This window comes from Chelonoidis abingdonii, chromosome 3 (assembly GCF_003597395.2).
Source record: "Chelonoidis abingdonii isolate Lonesome George chromosome 3, CheloAbing_2.0, whole genome shotgun sequence".
NCBI classification, from domain to species: Eukaryota; Metazoa; Chordata; order Testudines; family Testudinidae; genus Chelonoidis; species Chelonoidis abingdonii.
This window is the reverse complement of record NC_133771.1, coordinates 4,807,895-4,831,678: the sequence shown is the minus strand read 5'-3', so window position 1 is coordinate 4,831,678 and position 23,784 is coordinate 4,807,895. Positions and strand designations below refer to the sequence as shown.

Here is a 23,784-nt window from a genome sequence, read left to right as displayed (position 1 = left end):
GACTAGGAGCCACATGAGGTAAGTGCCACCTGCCCGGAACCTGCATCTCAACCCCCTCCTGCACCCCAACCCCCTCCTGCACCCCAACCCCCTGCCCCAGCCCTGAGCCCCCTCCCACACTCCAAGCCCCTCAGCCCCAGCCTGGAGCCCACTCCTGCATCTCAAACCCCCTCATCCCTGGCCCTCCCCAGAGCCTGCAGCCCTAGCTGGAGCCCTCGCCCCTTCCCACACCCCAACCTCCATCCCAGCCCAGTGAAAGCCAGTGAGGGTGGAGAAGAGTGAGCGACAAAGGGAGGGGGGATGGAGTGAGTGGGGACGGGGTCTTGGAGAAGGAAGGAGGGCATGGGTGGGATCTCGGGGAAGGGGCGGGGCCAGACAGGGCCAGGGTGTTCAGTTTTGTGCAATTAGAAAGTTGCCAACCCTCGCCAGACTCCCTGGGGAAGGGAGACAGTGAGGGGAGCTCAGAGAAGGGAGCTGGCATAAGTCTCTGGACCAGAGCATCCTACAGCTGTGACTGACAGTGGTCCTAGCGATTGGCTCCTTGAGCCTATGTAAAACCACGAGGTGGGCGTACCAGGAAGTGTCCAGGCAAGAATGTGGATCTCTAGCTCTTTTTTCCCAGGCTCCCAGTGCTGACTCCCTGGAATGCAATCATGGACCCTGATACCTGGTATTGCCCCTCAGCTTAATGCCCGACTCTGCCTCTGGGTCGGACCTGTGGCCTAACTCCTGGCTTTGACACTGGCTCTGACCACTGGCTCGGTTCGGCTAGCCCAAGCTCCTGGCACTAGTCCTACCTGCCTTTTCCCAGGATCCTGACACTTTGCGCCTCCCATCCAAGTGCTAGCCTGGCTCAAAGCGGCTCAGCGCTAACCAGAGCGCTGACCAATATGGAATCCTAGCCACTTAGGGCTGGAAGGGACCTTGAGAGGTCATCTAGTCCAGTCCCCCACACTGAGGCAGGGCTAAGTAAACGTACACCATCCCTGACAAGTGTTCGTCTGACCTGTTCTTAAAAACCTCCAAGGGGGATCCCACAGCCTCCCTTGGTAACCTGGTCCAGAGCTTAACTCCCCCTCTCAAAAGGAAGTTTTCCCTAATATCTAGCTTAAATCTTCCATGCTGCAAACCAAGGCAATTCTTCTCGTCCTGTCTTTGGTGGACATGGCGTGCAAATAATCGCCGTCCTCTCGGTAACAACCCTTTTCTGTATTTAATGACTCTTATCATGTCCCCACCATCTGAGCTGTCTTTTCACGAGACTAACCAGGCCCAGTGTTTTCAACCTTTCCTCAGAGGTCAGGTTTGCTAAACCTTTGATCACTTTTATTGCTCTTTTCTGGACTCTCTCCAATTTGTCCACATCTCAAAGTGTGGTGCCCAGAACTGGCCACAATACAGCAGCAGAGGCCTCACCAGTGCCTAGCCAGGCGGGACGGTCACCTCCCGTGTCTTATGTTCAACCTGCCCGTCATGTGCAGCATTTGAGAGCACTACAGTAAGAGACAATCGAAGATGCTGTGGGAATTGCTGACACACAAAAACTCGCTGTGTCGCCAGAGGCTCAGCCTGTTTCCATGTGTCCCTTCCGCACATGCGAGTGGCACTACAGCCTCCGTGTCAAAGAGCAAACTGTGACCTGTGGACAAGACTGATGGCGGCCTTGAGACACTCTCCTGCAGAAAGCCTTCCTCTAGCAGACATGAACTCTTCTGTTCTGGGCATCAGTTCTGCTCCACTTCCTTACTGAGCAGATGGTCCCAATTATCCAGAAGGCGATGATATCTTGGTGCAGCTGTAGAGAATCAGGCCCTTGTTTTCTTAGCCACTCGGGTTTATTTCACTTCTAAAATGTTTCCTTTCTTGTTTTTCTTTCTGGGATGGGAGGGGAGCCGGGGTTGGAAGTAATTGACGCAGTAAAAACAAACGTGAAAGGAATGGCGATCTCAGGGTTTTACTGGGTTTGGTGCAGAAGGAACAAATAATCCCCCACGTGCTGGGGAGTTATTCGAAAAGAGACGGGGCCAGACCATTTTGCAGGCAGTAGCTGACCTGGGAGCAGGGAGCACTGACTGCAATGCAAAAGGCTGTATTTTCTTTGTATTAGCTGGTGCCTGCAGGACCCTCCAGCGCTGGGTGCAGCGCAGAACAAAGGGAACATCTACACTGCCACCGGGAGTGTGATTGCGGTATGGGCTTCTTCACCCCTCCTAGCTTCGAACGAGCGAGCGTGACTAAAAATAAACTCGGCACCGGCTGGCCCTGCAAGTACACACGGGTGTGTCTGTGTGTGTGTGTACAGCTCACGCCAAGCCTGTGATGAAGCATCTTCGCTGCTATGTTCAGTCTTGAGACAAGAAGACTAAAGGAGGAGGACCCAATAGTCTTCAAATTAGATCAGGTCTGTCATAAAGAGGACAGGGATCGATTGTTCTGCACGTCCACTGAAGGTCGGACAATGGCTTAGTCTGCAGGAAGAGAGAGTTAGGTTCAATATTAGGAAACACTTTCTAACTCTAAGGGACCTAAGCTCTGCCACAGGCTGCTGAATCTCCGTCACTGGAGGCTTTTAAGAACAGGGATGATCTGAGTTTACTTGGTCCCGACTCAGCACAGGGGGCTGGACTCGATGACTTCTTGAGGCCCCTTAAAGACCGACACTTTTATGACTCTCTTTTAGTCCCACTAGTTAGATTCAAGCTAGCGCAGGGCTGTGTGCCTGAGCTGCAATCACCCGTCCAGCTGCAGTGCAGACAGACCCATAGCGAGGGGCAGCTCCTGCTCTGAGCCACTCACCATCTAAGCAGCTGAGAAGGATAAAGGAAGGATTTTGAGCTTCATTTTACAGATGGGGAATGAAGGCCTAGAGAAACAAGGTGACTGGCCAAGGTAGGAATTGAACCTACAGCTCCTATGTCCTAGTCCAGAGCCCCAAGGCCAGTCACTTACTGCAGGAAGGACATCCTCAGCCACCTGGCTTTTCCTGCCCCTGCACTGATGATATAATGATGCTTTGCAGTAGGGAGGCAGAGATGGAGTGTCTACGCATCTGGGTTTAGACTCTGAGCTTTTTAGATTGTAAACTCTTCAGTGCATGTGCCCTGCTTTGCTAGGTGCTCGTACAGCTCCGCGCACACTGCTGGCACTGTCGGGGGCCCTGTCGGGGGGCGGGGAAGGGGCATACTGTGGCCGGCCTTGAAGTGAGAGGGCATGTGTTGGTGCATCTGAACAGCCCGGATCTCCTTGTCTGGAGCCCCCAGGCTCCCCCTCTGTCAAAGCAAAACTCAGTTTGCAAAGCTGAGCTCAGCAGGGATGGGTAGGGCACTAAGTGCCCTGGAGTGGGTCTGCTCTGCTGACAGACAGACAGACCTGAGTCCAGGCTAGATCATGGCAGTCTGGAGTCCTGGGCATGCCACAGTGCAGGGGCCTCTGGCTCTACTGGGACTCCCCTTGGGAATTGCAAAGCTTCTTTCCTCACCCAGGCCCCCAGAGAAGCAAGGGTGTCACCAGCTCCTCGCAGCAGCTGGAGCGTTTCTGATTGTGGGCTGAGTCAGGCAGGCAGCATTCTTCTTCTGCCAGCCTGGTGTTGGTGCAGGGCCCCTGGATCACTGGCTTTTGGGAGTCAGCACCCCCTGAGATGCATGGGGCAGTTCCCCTCCTGTCAGAGCCATTGCTTTGGGATCTCTGCAGACTAAAGCTATGTCTGCCCTACAAGCTAGGAGAGTGATTCCCCAGCTCAAATACTCACGCTAGCTCCCATCAAGCCAGTACAAGTATGAACAATAGTGCAGCCACGCCAGCACGGGTAGCAGAAGTGGAGGCACAGTCGAGCAGTGCCGCGTACAAACCTGCCTGCAACCGGTGGGTACAGAGTTGACGTGGCTAAGCCATGCCACCGCTGCCCGTGCTGCCGCAGCTACACGCCAGCTCAGCGTGAGCATGTTCACACAAGCAGGGGAATCCCGCGCCTAGCTTGGAGTGTTGATGTAGCCTCAGGCAGGCGTCACTGCGTTGGTGACGCACAAGGCACATTTGCAACCGTGATGGTTAGAAACTTGCTTTCCATTAAACTTTCTTTTTAAATTAAATGATGCGACTCCAGGCTTTTGGGGGCCTGTAGTGTCTATGGCTGAATCCAGCTGCTGGACATACAAAATACCTCAGGACGTGCCATTAATGTATACATAGCCGCGCCATCTCTGGAGTAAAATTGTTACACGGTAGTGAAAATGTGCTGAAGGTTAAAAGCACGAGCCCACTTAGGTATTTGGTTCTCAGTTGCTTCCTAGTAACAGTCACAGATGTGATACAACAACTCTAGGGGAAAGATCCTCTTTTCTGGCCAGGAGTTTCTTCTCAATAGGACACAAGGCCATATCCAACCAGCACTCCCCAGAGCCACAGCCTCTCTAGGTGTCTTCAGAGCAGACGTGTGAATGGTTTCAAGATGTCTCAGGCCCACTGTATTCCACAGGAAGCACAGACCTCACCAAGCGTGACAGGCAATGACTGGTCATAGAACTTGCTTATACAAACCAGATGTGTCCATCGTAAGATCCTTTTATGCTCTGCCAGGTATGGGTGCGGTTAGCTGAAATAAGGTATTTACACTACCACGCTGTCTTTGAAGTCCAATAAAGATCAGTCTGTTAAGTGTCTCTGCATCGTTCTGTTTTGCTAATTGCCCAACCCGAACATGTAACAACATGGTCATCTGGCTGTCCGTTAGTTACAACAACCAACCATGGTCGGGTTGGAATTTTTGAGTCGTCGTCTTGTTCTGCATCTGCTATCGGTAGAGTTTGCTCTGTTGATTGTTCTTTCTGTGGAACAAACTGTAGATGTTGACGGTTTCTATTGAACTCTCCATTGTTGGTCTCGATTACACATGATCTGGGTGCTGAATTCCTTCTCTTTATGACAGCTGAAATTGTCTATCCTTTTTCTCCATCCAATTTGGCATGAACACGGTCACCAGGTTCTAGACCTGGCAGTTCTTTGAGTGACATAGGTTGTAAAAGTGTTAGTTAGCTCTTGTACCCTTTTTATTCAATTTGGAAACTCTTTTCATGTCTGCCCACTTTGGAGAGAGAATCTTTTCCAAAAGTTGGAACAGTAATTTTGAGTTGTCTTCCCATCAGGATTTGTACTGGACTGTATCCAGGAGCCACTATTGGTGTGGATCTGTGACTCAGAAGAATGGGAATGGATCTTCCCACTGTATGATTTTCTTGGCTGTCCATACAGCTCAATTTCTCCGTTTGCATGTGGGGAATGTGGGCTGCTAGTAATATGATCAAAATCATATTTCATTCAGAATGACTTAAATTCTGCTGCAGTGACTTCTGGTCTGTTGCCATCACTAATTGTCCTGGAATACCAAAGTGAGCAGACAGTCACTTCAGTTTCCCAGTAAAACTGATACGTTATATCATTCCAGTACATTACTTCTGTATACCTGGAAAAATATTCCACTGTGGCCAGGTAATGCTGTCTTCTCAATTTGTGTAAATCTGCAACTCCTCTTTTTCAAGGTCTCTCTGGTAAGAGTGTTTGTACACTCGATGGTGCAGCATTGTCTCGAAAGTTCATTTGTACTCAATCGCCTCTCAAAAGTCCAGTATCATCAAATACTTTGTTGAGTTCTTCCACCTTTCTCACTAGGCCCATCCTGGCTGCCATGCTGTCGCTGAGCAGGCTGTTCATCTGTGGTCCTTTGATCACATTAACCCTGAATGCAAAGCTTTTGTTTTTGTAAGTTATTTCTGTGATGACCTGGCCCAGGCAGTTCAGAATCCCTGCAGGGCTAGTCAGAGCTGTGTCAGGTGACTGCAGCTCTGGGCGGGGTGGAAGGTGATTATAAGCCTTTTTCTCAGGTAACTGTGATGTCAGCATGGATTCACCAAGGGCAAGTCATGCCTGACTAACCTAATTGCCTTCTATGAGGAGATAACTAGTTCTGTGGATGAGGGGAAAGCAGTGGACGTGTTATTTCTGGACTTTAGCAAAGCTTTTGATATGGTCTCCCACAGTACTCTTGCCAGCAAGTTAAAGAAGTATGGGCTGGATGAATGGACTATAAGGTGGATAGAAAGCTGGCTAGATCATCAGGATCAAATGAATAGTGACCAATGCTCTGTCTATTGGCAGCGGTATCAACGCGAGTGCTCCAAGGGCGGCGGGATTAGTTTTTTCAATATCTTCATCTACAAGTCTGGGGACGCATGACCTGCACCCTCAGCAAGTTGGCAGATGAACTAAACGGGAGGAATTAGCATATGGCTGGAAGTGTAAGGATAGGAACCAGAGGGACCTGACAAATAGAGACTGGCCAAAGAAATCTGATGAGTCAACAGGACAATGCAGAGTTCCTGCACTTTAGCATGGAAGATCCCATGCACTGCTACAGATGTAGGGACTGCACTACGAACGAGCGAGTATAGTTCTGAGACGAAAGACCTTAAGGGTTGACAACAGTGGACAGAGCGGATATGAGTCAACATGCCCTGTTCCAGAGCGGCTAACAGCATATTTGGGGCTATATAAATAGGGCGCATTGCCAGCAGGATTCGAGGATTGATCATTCCCCTCTATCCGACAATTGAGCCTCACTTGGAGTACAGATTCCAGTTGGGGCCCAACTACAAGAAAGATGTGAAAAACTTGGAGAGTCCAGAGAGGGCAACTAAAATATTAGGAAGCTGGACACATGGACTTCGGATAGGAGAGCTAGGGAACGGATTGTTTAGTCTGCCAGAAGACGAAGATGAGGAGGGATTTTGATAGCTGCTTTCAACTACCCTGATAAGGGGGTTTCAAAGAGGATGGATCGAGGCTGTTCTCAATGGTAGCAGATGACAGAACAAGGAGTAATGGTCTCAAGTTGCAGTGGGGGAGGTTTAGGAAACACTATTTCACTAGGAGGGTGGTGAAGCACTGGAATGGGTTCCCTAGGGAGGTGGTGGAATCTCCTTCCTAGAGGTTTTTAAGGTCAGGCTTGAGCAAGCCCTGGCTGGGATGATTTGATTGGTGTTGGTCCTGCTTTGAGCAGGGGGTTGGACTAGATACCTCCTGAGGTCCCTTCCAACCCTGAGATTCTATGATTCTATGTTGATGAGATCCTGCAGCCTGTGTTGCTGTTTTCCTTCTGCTTCTGTTCTTAGTTTACGCCTGATTAGATGTCATGCTCCAGTACCAGGTAAGGACTGGCTGCAGAGCTTGCTTATACACGCCAGACGTGTTCATCATCATCCTTTAATGCTCTGCCGGATATGGCTGAAGTTAAATAAGGTCTTTTATACATACCATCTCCTAGTGGCTGGGCTGTATAATACAGTTTAGCATTCTGTTACAGCTTAATGGGTAGGGTTCATGGACCACATGGGAGTATGGCTTTGGAGTCTGGAAGTTCCTGACACGTCACTTCCAGTCTCAGCCTGAGACACGGCGGTTTAGGCCAAAAGGGAGTGTTCAGAATGTTTGTATCTTGGGTTTCTCTGGCACAATCCGCTGCTGCTCGTTTAAAGCAGTGAGACCATTTGGATCAGGGAGTTGAGAATCTGGATTTGTTTGCTAGCAAGGTAAATGAGTGTTGAATGGGATACCAAATTTGGACTGGATTGAGCCGATTACCTGGAAACTTTAAACTATGATCACAATAACAACGAAGGGTTGAATACAGAAGAGTCACTTCACCCAGTACCAAAATGCCACCATCTCTGGAGTGGAACGCAGCAGCTGTTTAGCTATGCAAGGCAATTTAGGGCAGGAAGTGATGAAGAATCCCATACCAATTGCAAAAGACTGTTCACCAGCACACCTTTGGGATGATTTGCATAATTCACTTGTGGCTTCTCCACTCATGAGTAATCAGAGAAATGTCGGGCTGAAAGGGACCTCGAGAGGTCATCGAGTCCAACTCCCTGTGCTGAGGCAGGACCAAGTAAACCTAGACCATCGATGACAGGTGTTTGTCCCGTCTGTTCTTAAAAATCTCCAATGGTGACAATTCCACAATGGTCCAATTCCCTTGGACGCCTGTTCCAGAGCTTAACTCCCCTCAGAGTGAGAGTGTTTTCCCTAGTATCATTTAGATGTCCCTTGCTGCAGATTAAGTCCTACCTTCCGTGGCCATGGAGAACAACTGATCACCATCCTTATAATAGTCCTTCACATATGTGCAGATGGTCATCAGGTCCCCCTCAGTCTTCTTTTCTCAAGACTAAACAGGCCCAGGTTTTTTTCAATCTCTCCTCCCAGATCAGGTTTTCTAAACCTTTGCTCATTTTTGTTGCTCTCCTCTGGACTCTCTCCAATTTGTCCACTTCTTTCCTAAAGTGCAACACCCAGAACGGGACACAGTACCCAGCTGAGCCCTCTTCAGTGCTGAGCAGAGCAGGACAATTACCTCCTGTGTCTGACACACACCACTTCTGTTCATACACCCCAGTATATTAGCTTATTTTTTTCAGCTGCGTCACATTGACTTATATTCAATTTCTGATCCATTATATTCCCGGATCCTCTTCAGCAGTTCTACCACCTAGCCAGTTATTTCCCATTTTGTGGTTGTGCATTTGATTATTTTTTCCTTCCTAGGTGAAGTACCTTGGCGCGGATCTATACTGACTTTCATCTGTTGAATTCAGACCAAATGTCCAGTTAATGTTGCCATCCCGCACTCAGACCAATGAAATATCTGTGCCACACAACAACATTATTATGTACCCTTTATATTGAGACAGAGCAACTAGTGTAATTTGGACATTTCCAAATGGTCAGATCCAAGGGTGCTGGAACAGGGGGGGGGGGGGGGGGTCAGGGGGCCATGGCCCCATCACTTTTTACCAACCTTAAGGGCAAGCGATGGGGTGAGGGGGCAGAGAGGAGCAAGTGGGAGCGGAGCCTCAAAGGGAGGGGCTGAGCGAGGGCAGGTCCATGGTTCAGACACCGGTGGCCCCCACACACACTTCTAGTGAGCTTCTGATGCTCCTGGTCAGATCCCAACCCTGCTGAGCCTATCAGAAATTGGAGACTGTGTCCTTCTACATTTCCAGCAAGGTGAGGTGTTTGCAATGGAATCGAAAGCCATATTGAAACTTCCCTGTTTCCCGGCATCGTTACATACCTGAAACTCAGCCCAGGTCTAGCAAAAGGTTCTCAGAGATTCTTAATTTGAGTGAATTTGAGCCCAGTTTCCACTGGACCCTGGAGTCAGTCGATGGTCTCGCGTCAAAACCAGGTGGAGATGATGGTTTTAGTGCAAAACCAGGTGAAATATGGTTCTGTCCAGAGACGCCATGTGAGCGGATACGTGGAGTCACGTACTCCACCCCAGCCCAGATTTGCTGCTTGGCTTGTACTGAGCATGCTAGGTAACATCTGCTGAAGCAGCTGGCCTCACCCTGTACCCCCCTCCCCACTGTCGTCAGGTATGGGTCCTCTCTGGCTTGGTCAAATGCGTTCTCTTGATTCTTGTGGGGTCAACTCAAATTGACAACGGTAAGGGTACAAACCCAGGAGTGCAAAACCACCACCGGCTTTGGCACAAGCCCCAGCCAACCCTGCATTGCCGATTCTTATGCCTCTGTACCGCGTGCTCTCGAATTCACCACGTGACCGGGATGTAATGCTAAGGCAGCATCCCTGTGCCAGTTCCCCTCTTCTGCCTCCTCACAATGGTGCTGAACAGTGAAGCATGTCTTAAGCCACACCCCAAGGGCCCCGCAAAAAGGTGGAGCCATCAGGTGGATCTTAACGAGGTGTCAAACAAATTGGGGTTGGAACCTTTGGGGCTACTTTAAAATGGTCGCTTAAGGCTGGGGTCACCTGTTTGGTCCTGGGAGCCCCTTCACTGCCTACCTCAGTGATACGCTGCCTGCGGCTTGCGAACCACAAGTGGCTCTTTAATGTGTGTCCTGCGGCTCTTTGCAGCACATGATATTAAAACACGGTGTGATTTAATTATTAACCAGTCTAGGTTATTAACTAACCAGGAGGTTTTTACTATGTTATTGGCCAATTGTAGCTGATAAAATAACAATAGTTGGTCAGTCATTTTGCTGTGAGAATAAGATATATATAAACTAAATATTTCCCCATCATGCTGTTTAAATATGACTGTCTAGTACTACAGTAAATGAAACAATGGATTAATCCAACTGTGGCTCTTTTGGGTAATGTTGATCGCTAATTTGGCTCCTGAACCGCTGAGGTTTGAGTGTCATTGGCCTATGAGGTTTACATTAGTGGAAATGTGGCAGTTTAACACAACGCCCTTGCATGGGTCATCTGCGCTAGGGATTCAACCTAGGATCACTGGATCGAAAATCACAAGTCTTTAATAGCAGAGCTAAAGGAGCCAGCTGTGTTAGTGCAAAGCCATTGGCCGGTTCAATAACCTCGGTGTGGCCCAGCCGCATGAGGGAGCCATTGCATGAGTGAGGATTGTATAGCCAGGCAGATTAGAGCAGGCTGGGAACTGTTTTCCTTTGAAAAAAATTGATGAAAACTAAATACTCCCAAGTGCTTTCATCTAATTGTTTCTACATTTTTTCCCCAAATTTTCATTGAAAACTTGGAAACTGAACAAAAATTAGTTTTGGAAAATTGAACATTTTTTTTGCATATTTTTCAGGGGTTTCTTGCGACAGAAAAACCAAAATAAGTAGGCCAGTTGGGCAAAATTGTCCAGTCTTACTGAAAACTTTTGGAATCTGAAATTGTTTTTGGCTGAAAAATGACTTTAAAAAAAAAAAAGAAATCGCTTTTTCAGCCAAAAACCCCAACGCTGTCAGCATTTCCATTTTGACAAAGCTGTCTACATGGAAAAAAAGAAGGTTTCAAATGAAAAAAACTAACCAGCTGTGATTTAAAAGAAAAAAAAACAATCTCCCTTTCCTTCTTTCCGGGGCCCACTAATTGCATCCTCAGAATTGATTGCAGATGAGAGTCACAGAGCAAATCCAGCCGACTAGAGCCTCTTTTCTGTCACCCAGATACAATTAATTTCTAACCCCAGATAATAGGATTCGGGGGCTGTTTATTTCAACTTATCTTAGTGGTGCGGGAGGCTTTGCTTAAGAGTGTCTCCTCTTTGGCCTGATTTCTCTGCTGTGTGCCTCAGTCCTTCCCCAGCCAAATAGGCTGCAGTTGCCCCAGGCTTCTCCGCTCCCGAAAGAGAAGGAAGGTCATATCCGATGGGAGTGGGAGAAGAAAGGAGTGGAGGCAGGAAGGAGGGGGGATCAGAGAAGGGAAAAGACCTGCAAGGGGTGAAATCTCGACCCCATTAAAGTGGTTGGAAGTTCTGCCTTTGACTTCAGTGGAGCCGACATTCCACTCTTGATTGATGACATAGAGCCGGATGGATGCACCGCGGAGGTCAAGGTCATTGAGTTAAGTGGGAGAAGGATCCAGTTGATAGGAGCAGGCTCTGGTGCCCCAGCGGAGGCTGTGCCAGACAATGTACTTGGTACTGTGGGCGCTGTAAGCTCAGGGGGCTGGAAGGACGGGGGTGTGCTGGTCTGGGGCGGGTAAGAAAAGGGAGGGTTGGGAGCAGTGCTTGGAGTCGCTCCTGGCACTCTCTGTAGGGAGGGATGGCCCTGAAGGAGACACTCACCATCTGCTCTGCGTCTCTCCTCCCGACAGCCGCTGCCGAGGAGGGGCTGATCCGGCTGGTGAACGGCTCCGTCCCCCACGAGGGGCGGGTGGAGGTGTTCCATGACCGGCACTGGGGGACGGTGTGCGACGACAGCTGGGACAAAAAGGACGGGGATGTGGCCTGCAGGATGCTGGGTTTCCGAGGCGCTGAGGAGGTGTACAGGATGGCCAGGTTCGGGCAAGGTAAGATGGCAAACTGATCACCGCCCAGCGTGGAGGCCTCCTCCCCTCAGCTAGAGGCTGGGGGCAGATACCGGGCCCTGCCAGCATCCCTCACCCTGACCGGCAGCCGCCACCGCTAAGGGGAGTTAGATCTCCACGGCCCATTCAGCCCTTGGCTTCTCTACCGAGGCTGCCAATGACAGTGGGGGTTATGAGCTGTCCAGGACTGCGCTCCTTCGCTCATCACGCAGAGGCCATGAAACAGCCCAATTTTCAGTCACTCCGGATTCCCAGTGGCAGCCTAAAGGCTCCCCTCCACACACACCCCCCAATCTCCTGATCCGTTCAGTCCCGAGGCTACTTTGCTTTGCTATGCCCGAGCTGGGAGGCCATGTGCCAACCAAGATCTCCCAGTCACAGGAGGAAATGCACAGAGAAGCACCAGAGAAAATAAACCAAACCCGTCTCCAAATAAACCCTGCCGAGCATTGGCGGCTCCCCTGCCAGAGGGACAAAGGATGCTCTGGTGGTCTGAACTGTTGTCGTTTTGGGTTGGCTCCCACTCCTTCCTCACCCCCGGCCATGGGTGTCTGCAAATATTTTGACGTTTGCCTGAAGGATTGTGTGAAAACAGATCCCTGGCTCTTCTCCAGCCCAGCCCTTTCCCTGGTGCTTGCTTTTCTCTCACGCATACACCCCAACCCTGCCTGTCGAAAGACTCTGCCCTGGAAACAGTGCTCTGGGGACATTCCCAGCTCCGAAAGCCGATACTGGCTGCTGCTTCCCCTTCTTGCTTCCCAGCCTTTGTCACCGAAACCTCCAGCTCAGCAAAATGAAACAACATAGATCGTTAGCAGGAACAAGCCACACATACCCTCCTGCTTAGCGGGTTTTTGCACCTCATAAATCAGTCGGTTTGGGAGAGGAAATATTAGTTAGGCTGGTGCCAGCTCTCAGTGGCCTGTCCTGGCTGGACTTGTGTGTGATTGACCGGGTTTCTTGCGGGAGCTCTTGATTTGCAATCAGCCCCCTCTGGGACTGATGTATCGATGTTCAGATGGTCTCTGTGGAGCAAGCTCTCTGTTGTGCCACTGTGGCTCCTTAGGACCCTTTGCAGGAAGGACACTTGCACTGGAACTTTCAGTGGATCCCAGAGGAGCTGGGTGCCTGCCTCCAATTGAATATCTCTCAGTGCACATGGGCTACCAAACTCCCACGGACGCCTCTGAAAATCACTGCCTTCTGTCGTAGAGCGATCAGGCCTAACCACACAGAGCCTACTGCTCATAGGATTTGTATGTTCTCAGAGCCTTTACCATACTCGGAGACCCAGCCACAAACCCTGCCCATTTATCTGGAGCAGGTGCAGAATATAGTCCGAAGGAAATAGGCAGCAGGTTTAAAACAAATAAAAGGAAGTTCTTCTTCATGCAGTGCATAGACAACCTGTGGAACTCCTTGCCTGAGGAGGTTGTGAAGGCTGGGACTATAACAGCATTTAAAAGAGAACTGTATAAATTCATGGTGGTTAAGTCCATTAATGGCTATTAGCCAGGATGGGTAAGGAAGGGTGTCCCTAGCCTCTGTTTGTCAGAGGATGGAGATGGATGGCAGGAGAGAGATCACTTGATCATTGCCTGTTAGGTTCACTCCCTCTGGGGCACCTGGCATTGGCCACTGTCGGTAGACAGGATACTGGGCTAGAAGGACCTTTGGTCTGACCCAGTGTGGCCGTTCTTATGTTCTAAATATTGAAATACTCATTTCTGGATCCGTAAACCACTGCTCCAGATATGGACAAAACCAGAGGGCAGTTTAATTTTGCAACACTTTGCCAGTGAATCACAAAACTCAGACATGGGATGGTTTTGATCCACATCCCATTTTATCCAACTCTCCCACAGCTCAGCGCAGGGGCCTTTCAGCCCCGCCCACCCCTGTGAGCCAGGGCAGTGCTATTATCCACGTTGGATGGATGGGGAAATTGAGGCACGCCAGGAATTGAACCTAGGTTCCCAGCTGGTGCCCTAACCAGTGGGCCACGCTTGCTCTCCCACAAGCCGCACTAACGCTTATGCTGCTAGGCATACAAGCCCCGTACTCCCACATCCACTCCAAACATGACACCTTCTGCACCCCTACACAAACTCCCCCAACACACACACAGCCCATATACACAGTTACCCCTGGACCCACCAACACAACCCCATCTACACACAAACCCTGCCACACAAGTACACAGACTCTGCTCCTAATACCACAGAAATGGAAAGGACTGAGGCAGGACCAAGTGAACCCAGACCACCCCTGACAGGAGTTCCTCATGGCCTTTACTTAAAAACTGCCCAGTGATGGGGATTCCACAACCTGCCTATACACACCTAGTCAAGCATCATCAGCTCCCATACACACAACCCTGTATAGACACAGCTGCCCCTTATGCACAGCCCCATAACTCCAGCACACACACACACACACACACAGGTGTGCAGCTCCAGATCGTCTTGCTTCCTGGCTGGTGCCCCGTCTCTTGACCAGTCGAGTGTGCCTCTGGCCTGGCACAGACAAAGGCCGTGAAAAGGTTTTCACCAGGAACAATAAACAGCTGGGGCCGCCCGCTGGCGAACACACAGCCCTGATCTGGAGGGAGCCAGCCACGCGGCCGTCTCCTGTGTCGGTGTTTTGGCCAGAGTGAGATCCGAGAGCCAGTTAGCTGTTAAGACCCCCCAGCAGAAGTGGGAAGTTAGATTGCAGGGAGTGCTTGGCCTGCGGCGCTTTCAGCAGATACTGAAACAAATGAGGTGAAACAGAGGGGAAAGTACACAAAGAGGCAGCATTTCCCAATGGGTAGAGCACTGGGCTGAACCTCCCAAGACATGGCCTCCTTTCCTGCCTCTGCCACTGACCTGTTATGTGACCTTGGGTGAGTCACTTTCTACTGCGCCTATTGAGATTATAAACCATTTAGGGCAAGGACTGCCCTCACTTGCGGGGTATGAGGGGAGGGGCCTTGATCTTAGCTGGAGCCTGTAGGTGCTACTGCTATAATAATACTGAGTTCTGGGCTTGTTTTCCACAGCCTGAGGTCTGGCCCATGGGCTGGATCTAAAGCTCCTTGAAGTCAGTGCAAGTTTTTCCATCAACTTTGGAAGTGGAGGGTTTGACCCATGAAGGGTATGTCCGGCCCCTGGTCATCGCTTCCAGCCAACCCAGGCCTAAATGCAGGCACAGTCTGTGCCAAAGGCCCAAAATAAGGGACACTAAAAAATTATCTACTTAGGGAACAGAAATGTCCCTCTGGATTCCTTCCATCAGTAACTCTCTCCAGCCTCAGGCTCATGTCTCTTTATCTGTGAGGGCGCGGCCAATGGAGGGAGAACACAGAAAGCATCCCATGCACAAAGCCAGTAGATGATGGCAGGATTTCGCCAACCCCGGAACACCCTGGGGAGGGAGATAAATAACATTATCCCCATTTTCCAGGGAAGAAAGGTATTGACATCTGACTCCCATTGAAATCAGAACACCTGGGACCTATGCAAGGTGACAGAACAAGTCATGGGATGAAAGCACAGGAGCTCCTACTCCCTCCCCCCCCCAAGGATGCATGCAGGCCACTGGACCTCAATTTATCTTGCTTTTGCCGTCCTTTCCCCCCCTCACCCACACACACACCTGTTGCTTCCCCCTAGCAAAGCGCCCCAGCCTATCGCAATTTATCAAATCGAGCTGCGGGGAGCTAATCCCAAACATCTGGCAAAACTCACGGTGATTTATTGTGGCCCGTAGGGAATTTTTCCTCTTGACGCAATCGTAAAGGCCCGAAACCCATGCGGTGGGAAGGCCAGCTCGCTCCCCGGCCAGCTGTTGTTTTAGCCCAGAGGTGATTTCGTGGCCAAAGCAAACTCATCTTTCCAGTTAATGCTATCCATTTCCTTTCGTAGAAGGGGTTTTATCAGCTGCGCTTCCCTCTTTTGGGGGGAGACTAAAACAATGGCAAAGAAAGCAGAGGAAATTTTCCCCGATCTGTTTTAATAAAAGAACAGTTGCATCCTGGCCCCTAATTCTAGGAAATATCCCACTGAGGCCGTCCAAACATTTCGTGACTTAGCGGGTTTGTCTTGAACAGCCTCCATTGTCAGAGACCGTACTTGCCACTTAAAGAGGCAGCGTCCCTCTGCTGAGGTGGCTGAATTTACCTTCCTTGATGTGTGTTTCTCCTCCGTTAAGTGACTATATGGATATGGCATTGGAGAGGCCCGTCTTTCTGGCGTCTCCATGTTCCCCAGATCAAACCTGCTCCATTTCCAAGTACAGACCTGTTCACTGCCAGCCCTGCAAACGCAGCCTGGGATCTAAGAGTCAAGCTGGAAAGAGCCCACAATTAAGACTCAGTTATCAAGTGGTTTGATGACACGCAGGCCAGGAAGGAATGTGGCTTGCTCTTCTGCAGGGCGAGTGGGCATAAAACAGAGTAACAGCTTAGCACTGCGAGCCTGATTCTGCTACTCTTACTCACTTAGAGTAGCTCCTTAGGGCCTGAGCCAAAGTCTGGGAACCAATCAATGGGTTTTGGATTGGGCCCTTCTGCCCCCTGCAATCAATGGGCTCATAGGCACCAACTTTTCCGGGTGCTCAACCCCCCCCAACCCCACCCCAACTCCCTCCCTTACATACGCCTACCCCCAACTTCGCGACCACTCGACCCCATCCGTTGTACTCCGGGCGTTCAGGATCAACCCCATTTCCACACCTGTCCAAGTTACCAGCTCCCAACTCCACGATCCCTCCGGCCCTTATGCAGACTCCTTCGCCATCAATCCGCCTCGCCCACACGCTTCTTACCAAAGATGCAACACAATTCCCCTCTTCGCCTGCCCCCCCTCAGTGCTTTGCCACTGTGAAGCTGGGGGAGCTAGGGGGAGAAGCGGGGCCGAGTGAGGCGGAGCAGAGGCAGAGATGAGCTGGAGCGGGGGGACACGGCACCCACTGTTTTGTCCCTGTGGGTGCTCCAGTTCACTTTTTCCAAGTAGAAACACACTAAAAGAAGGAGCTGTGATCTACGAAAGAAACAAAGAACAGCAGAGCCAATCACAACGAGGAAGGATGTAGCTGGATTCCTGGCAGATGGAGCTGCCTTGCCCAAATGGAGGAGTATCCAACCAGGGAGTCGAAGGCAATTGTGCCAGACGGCTTTGTGCATTTTGTGCCATCAGGACTGAATCCACGCCTGTATCTTTCGTAGACGACTGAGTGCGGACGGAGGTCCCCTCTGGGATAACTCCTACGAACATCTTTTGCTAAATTTGAGTCTATTATTTGCCTGATTCAGATGCTGAGATGACAAATACTCAATATGTCAGCAAAATTCATTGTGAACAACAACAGGGGACTGATCATTACGTGAGTTCAAAAATGTCATAGACAATTGATAATCATATTATTGAGACCGAAATGATCCAAACTATGGAAGACGAGTATGCCAACAAGCAGCTATACTATGAAAGCTCGAGTAGAGGATAACTCTAAAGAAAGAGAGTATCAAGAAAAACAATCAACAAGAAACTCCAAGTACCAAATGAACACAAGTTCTAATTTACATCACTGAAACGGCAATTATATTAGAATTGTTTTTGACAGGTATCAAAACAACATATTTGGTTCAATGGTATTCCGCTCAGTGGGTAGGAACTAGAAGAAGTCCAAACCACAAGTCCTTGAACGCGAGCTCGGCCTCAAGGGAGAGCTTTTTCAGCGACGCGCGCTTGAACGTGTTACCAGACACCAGAGAAGTCATAGAATCGTCCAGGATGGAAGGACATCAGAGCGTTATCTAGTCCAACCTCCTGCTCAAACGCACGCACATATACCCACTAACTGAAAATCATCCAGCGCAGATGCTTTTCAAGCTGGGCTTAGAAAAGACCTCTAGGGAAGAGAGTCACACTCACTAGCGTACCATTCCATGGCTTCACTACCTCCAAGGTGGAAAAGATTCTTCCTAAATCCAATCCTAAACCTCCCCCAACTGCAAATTGAAACCATTGCTCCTTAGTCTGTCATCTGCCCACCAACTGAGAAAAGTCTAAAGATTACATCACTCTTTGATACCCCTTTCGTGTAAGGGAAAGCTGCATCAATAAGCTATGCGACTCTTCACTCTGTACTGCAGCAACAAAATCGATGCAGTTCCACCTCAGCAATCTCCCGTAAGTAGCATTGATGGCGGCACCTCAGCCCCATCATCAATTTTTTGATTAGCCCACCCTCCTCGCTCCCGGACCCCTCCCTCCCTAGAAATTAAATTCACAGTCCTTCCTTAGCGTGCGCGTGCCGAACGATAACTGGACACAGAGTACAGCCAGAAATGAGCGCAATCATCCAATATGTCGAAACTATGAGTAGGGTGATATGATCGACGAGATATCGCAACGATCTCATCTGTTCACACGATCCCAACTTATAGGGAACTAGCACTGCCATAAAAGACCTCGTAGCCTTCTGGGCAAAACAAGAGGTGGGCAAAACAGCAAAGATCGTTTCATCTATTCGTCAGCTTAATTTCACGCCACTGTAAACGGCCGTAGGTCACCTAATTTTCTGCAGAACTGCTGCCTCAGACAGTCACCTAGTATGCGAGAAGCACTCGGTCCCTAGTCTGTAGCAGTGCATGGGGTTCTTCCGTCCTAAGTGCAGGACTCTGCACTTGTCCTTGTTGAACCTCATCAGATTTCTTTTGGCCCAGTCCTCTAATTTGTCTAGGTCCCTCTGTATCCAATGCCTACCCTCCAGCATATCTACCACTCCTCCCAGTTTAGTGTCATCTGCAAACTTGCTGAGTGTGCAGTCCACGCCATGCTTCAGATCATTACTGAAGATATTGAACAAAACTGGTCCCAGGACCGACCCTTAGGGCACTCTACTTGATACTGGCTGCCAGCTAGACATGGAGCCGTTGATCACTACCCGTTGAGCCCGATGATCTAGCCAGCTTTCTATCCACCTTATAGTCCAGTCATCCAGCCCATACTTCTTTAACAACTGTCGTGGTTTGAGATGTGTCGTGGGCTTTGAAGAGCTCCCCTTCCTAGGCCTCACAGCCTGAGCTGCCACCCAAATTGCAACTTCAAAGCACAGTCTCTGCAGCTATTTTTAGCACAGGAGCATGGGCCTCAGCCTGTTGAGCCAGATTTGGAGGCTTGCTGCCACTTGCTGTGTAGATGTTCCTTATAACACCAGACGTCCACCATCTCCATAGCTGTGCCCTCAGCACCGCTCCCCTGCAGCCAGCGCCCCTTTGGCCCACGCTCATGTGCTGGTCAGACCTGCCAGCTCTCGAGGCTGTGCGATCTGCATGTAGGACTCCACCCCACCAGCTCTGGGAGAAGCTGAGGCTCAGGGCGAGATGGCTCCTTCTCAGTCTCTCTTGTGGGGGTCACGGGGCATCGCAAACTGAATGACAAACACAGAGGCCTTGCAAGGCAGGTTAACATCCCTGTGCGAGCCAGTTCCTCTGAGCTAATGGCTGGGCCAAGAGAGAAATTACTCTTATTTTTTTCCAGAAGCCCTAACTAAAGACCAGCAGTCTCCTCTCTGAGGAGACACCTGCTTGCTGAATACAGCATGCACACACCCTCCTGCCCTGCGCCGTACGACGAGCTTGGCCTGAGCTCTGTGTCTCGTGCTCCATACTGGGCAGCCAGCAATGGGCACGGGTCCTTCTCCTTGTGGTGCTGTCATCTCCGGGGGGGCTTCATGCCAGGAAATGTCTGTTCTTAGGTGCCAAGAGACCAAAGCTAATTCCTTTAGCTGTGTCAGGCTGGTGTAGTCACTGGGACCAGCCATCAGAGGGAGACATGCACACGTGCCAAGCCAGCATGCGCACAGGGAGGAATGGTCTATTTATTCCCCCACCGATTTCACACTTCCTAGACTATGCCCACTGCACCTGTTTGCACCAATTATTTTCGGTATTTGACTATGGGTCCCAGCAGCAAAGCCTAGGCCCGTGTCTGAACATCCCCAGCATTCGTCTGGACTTGGGCATCTCCAGCCTGTAACAGAGAAGCGAATGAGCACAGGCGACGGTCGCGCCACTGCATTTAACCATGCGGGGCACCAGTGTGGTTTTCATCTCTCTGCTCTGTAATCAGATCCTGCCGCGCAGTATGTGACTCATCACCAGGCTGCCTCTGATACCGCCCAGCCCTGTTCCCAGGGACAGGGGGCCAAGAGGCCCTGACCCATACAAGCTAAAAGGAACACTTGGCTGTGGGACCCCCCCACCCCACCATTCCATTCCACTCAAGAAAGATCTTGGAGTCATTGTGGATAGTCCTCTGCAAACATTCACCCAATGTGCAGTGGCAGTCACAAAAAGCAAACAGAATGTTGGGAATCATCAAGAAAGGGATAGATAATAAGACAGAAAATATCATGTTGCCGTTATATAAATCCATGGTACGTGCACACCTTGAATAGTACGTGCAGATGTGGTCTCCCCATCTCAAAAAAGATCTATTGGAATTGAAAAAGGTTCAAAAAAGGGCAACAAAAATGATTAGGGATATGGAACAGCTTCCATATGAGGAGAGATTAATAAGACTGGGACTTTTCAGATTGGAAAAGAGATGACTAAGGGGCGATAATATGGAGGTCTATAAAATCATGACTGGTGTGGAGAAAATAAGTAAGGAAGTATTATTTACTATTCATAACACAAGAACTAGGGATCACCAAATGAAATGAATAGGCAGCGGGTTTAAAACAAAGAAAAGGCAGTATTTCTTCATACAACGCACAGTCAACCTGTGGAACTCCTTGCCAGAGGATGTTGTGAAGGCCAAGACTATAACAGGTTTCCAAAAAGAGCTAGATAAATTCATGGAAGATAGGACTATCAATGGCTATTAGCCAGCATGGGCAGGGATGGTGTCCCTAGCCTCTGTTTGCCAGAAGCTGGGAATGGGTGATAAGGGGTGGATCATTTGATGATTCCCTGTTCTGTTCATTCCCTCTGGGGCACCTGGCATTGGGCCACAATCAGCAGACAGGATACTGTGCTAGATGGACCTTTGGTCTGACCTAGTATGGCCGTTCTTATGATCTCATTACCAACCAAGGCAGGAGTGTTTAACCCTGACAGGGGAGAGCCTAACCTAACCTAGCCTAGCCTCTCTCTGGGATTCTCTCTGTGCCCAAAGATGCTGAATTCATCCTTCTGGTTTTAATGAAAGATGGGCTATGGGCACAATGCCAGATCTGAACACCTCTAAATTCTATGGGGAATCAGATCATAGTCTAGTCATCTCTTGAGAACTGGCCAACATAAAACCCTGGATCCGATTCCCTTGTAGCAGAGTTTTGTGTCTTGGTCTCATCAATAGATTTACTCTCAGAGTTAGAGAAATTTGAGGTTAAGCACAGCTCTGGTATGGTTTGCATCTTAGAGTTTCACATAGCTCATAATTGGACTGTGGAACTCACTGCCACTGGATATGTTGTTGAGGCCCAGAGTTGAATGTTGAGCAAGACGCAAACAGAAATTGGACATTTAATAGGTTACAAGACTATTCCGAGCTATCCTAGTTAATGCTAGCAACATTTTGGAAGGGATATAAAACCTCATGTTTCAGGGTTTATGTCATTCGCTATTAGGGATTAGGATGAGATCTTCACAGGGGAAAGGTTATTCCACATTTGCCTTCTGCAGGATTTCTTGCTCTTTGTTCTGAAGCTTCTGGTGCCATCACTGTCAGAGACAGGACATGGCAGTAGATGGACCCTAGTCTGATCCAATCTGGCAAAGCCTATGTTCCTGTGAACCTATGAAATGGAAAGGGGGAAGACATGGGCTTTTTTTGCTTCTTTAGGATGGATGTTGAAGGCCAGAAAGGTCTCATTTTTGCCCTTCAAATAAAATAAGAACATAAGAAAAGTCAGACTGGGTCAGACCAAAGGTCCATCTAGCCCAGTGCCCTGTCTGCCGACAGTGGCCAGTGCCAGGTGCTTCAGAGGGAATGAACCATCTTGACTACTATCCATTAAAGGGGGTTGGATCATTCTACCTGTTCTTTACATTAGAAATTCAGACCCTGGCAGACTCAGTGGATAACTAGAGATCTGGGAGGCTAGCGTGGAAATTAAAGCTGATTAACTCAGAGGGGAAGTGAATTTTATTCAGATCATTAAAAACTCTTTGCTTTCTGCTTGATTTTGTTTAACACTTATGTAGCTCAAACACTACAGAGAAAAGCCCTCTTTGTTAAAGACACGCCAGCCCTGCCCTTTTAACGAAAGGCCTAGCTAGCTCCAATTGCACGTAGAGTCATAGGACTGGAAGGGACCTTGAGAGGTCGTCTAGTCCAGGCCCTTGCACTCAAGGCAGGGCTAAGTACTATCTAGACCACCCTGTGGCTGTCAGCGAGCCCTCCAACAAACACATTCTGGACATTTGGGCTCTTCTTAAATTAAAGAGGAAGCGGGCAAAAGCTTTTGAAAAGGCCATCCAGGTGCTCTTAGTACATCAGAAAGAAGCAAACCTGCCAATTCTCCCCCCTGCAGCGGTATCTCAGAGGTGGCTGCCTACTAGTGGTGAGTGAGACGATCTTTGCATGCCAGTGATGTGATGCTGCTGCAGGAAAGCTGCTGGGTTTGAAGGTTTAAGTGTTATCCTGGAATCAGAGCAGGCGGTTACCGAAGGGGGCCGCCCCCTGGAGGCAGCCTAGCACTACAGCTAATGTTGCTGTCCCAATGTTTCCCCAGGTATAGGGCGGATCTGGATGGACGACGTCGCCTGCAAAGGCACAGAGGACAGTCTGTTCCAGTGCACCTTCTCCAGCTGGGGGAAAAGCAACTGCGGCCACGCCGAGGACGCTGGAGTGAAGTGCCTCTCGCAGTGAACTCAAGGACAAGCCGCCAGCGGGAAGCCAGATTATCCCACCAAGAGGGGGCTGTGCCGAGAGAGAGGGACACACTGAGAAATGCTGCAGCAACCACCCATATATCCTTAGCCCAGCCGCCTGCTCCAGGGTGACTGAGCACGTGCCTTTTGCCTCCGGGCTCACTGCCGAGTCTGTCGTCTTCTGATGTACTTAGACTCCTCTCCCATGTGCCCCACCGTCCTGGGTAATATTAGCTCTTCCTGTAGCCTTCCCCTCCTTGCCTTGTCTGTCTCTTGCTCTCGCTTCTAGACCAAAGTTAAGGCTGCAAAGCCATTATCCCTGTCCATCCCTTCTCTTTTCCCCAGCCCTGTAATATACATGGGTATTTTAACAGCCTGAGACTCATCATCTTGTCGCGGGCTAGTAGGACTGGACTGTGAGACCGGTGCCGCGCTCGCAAAGACTCTGAGGTAGATACAAAGAGGAGCAACTGCACTTAGGCTGGCCGGAGAGGGACGTATTCTCCTGTTTAGCTTAGCAAGCCAGTGAACCAGCCCCAGCCTATACGTCCTCAAACATTTTAGTAGAGAAATAAATGTCTTTTTACTCTTCTCGACTTCCCCACATTGCACTACTTGGAAAGGCAGATGACTGGGGCCTGCAGGGAGTCGCCAGGCGCCAGTCACAAAAGCCGATGCGAGCGAAGCCGTTGCTGAGAGAGATTCCTTACTCATTACACCTGGTGGGTGCAGAGGTTGCATCAGTCTCTTTAAACCCAGTAATGTCTGACCGTGCTCTATTTTTTTATAGCTAGTCGTGGCCACATATATAAAGATACCAGAGTTGCTTCAGCTAAAGATGTGACTCAGTGACCTGGTCAAGTAGCAAGTTGTTATAAACGGGGTGGTCAGCCACTTGGGGGAGACACGCTCACACACACTAAGCCACTGTGTTAGGTGCCCAGGTTAATAGCGTTACGTGCCACGGTCCTGCCATTCACCGGCTTGCAACGCAGCTGCCACACTGCTTTCATCGGTGCCATGGGAGCCCGTGCCCACCCAAAGGAGGGAAGTACCACAGC

General features: G+C 49.8%; 1 protein-coding gene across 2 annotated transcripts in view; it reads left to right on the top strand.

The window, feature by feature from the left end:
• Positions 1 to 23,314, top strand: part of SCARA5 (scavenger receptor class A member 5) — a 155,144-nt gene extending 131,830 nt beyond the window's left edge. For both annotated transcript variants that reach the window (XM_032801714.2, XM_032801713.2), the window contains exons 8-9: positions 11,647 to 11,841; positions 22,585 to 23,314. In XM_032801714.2, the coding sequence (XP_032657605.1) occupies positions 11,647 to 11,841; positions 22,585 to 22,721 (332 nt within the window). In that variant the 3' untranslated portion in view covers positions 22,722 to 23,314. The remainder of the gene's footprint in view (positions 1 to 11,646; positions 11,842 to 22,584) is intronic.
• Positions 23,315 to 23,784: the final 470 nt, after the last annotated feature.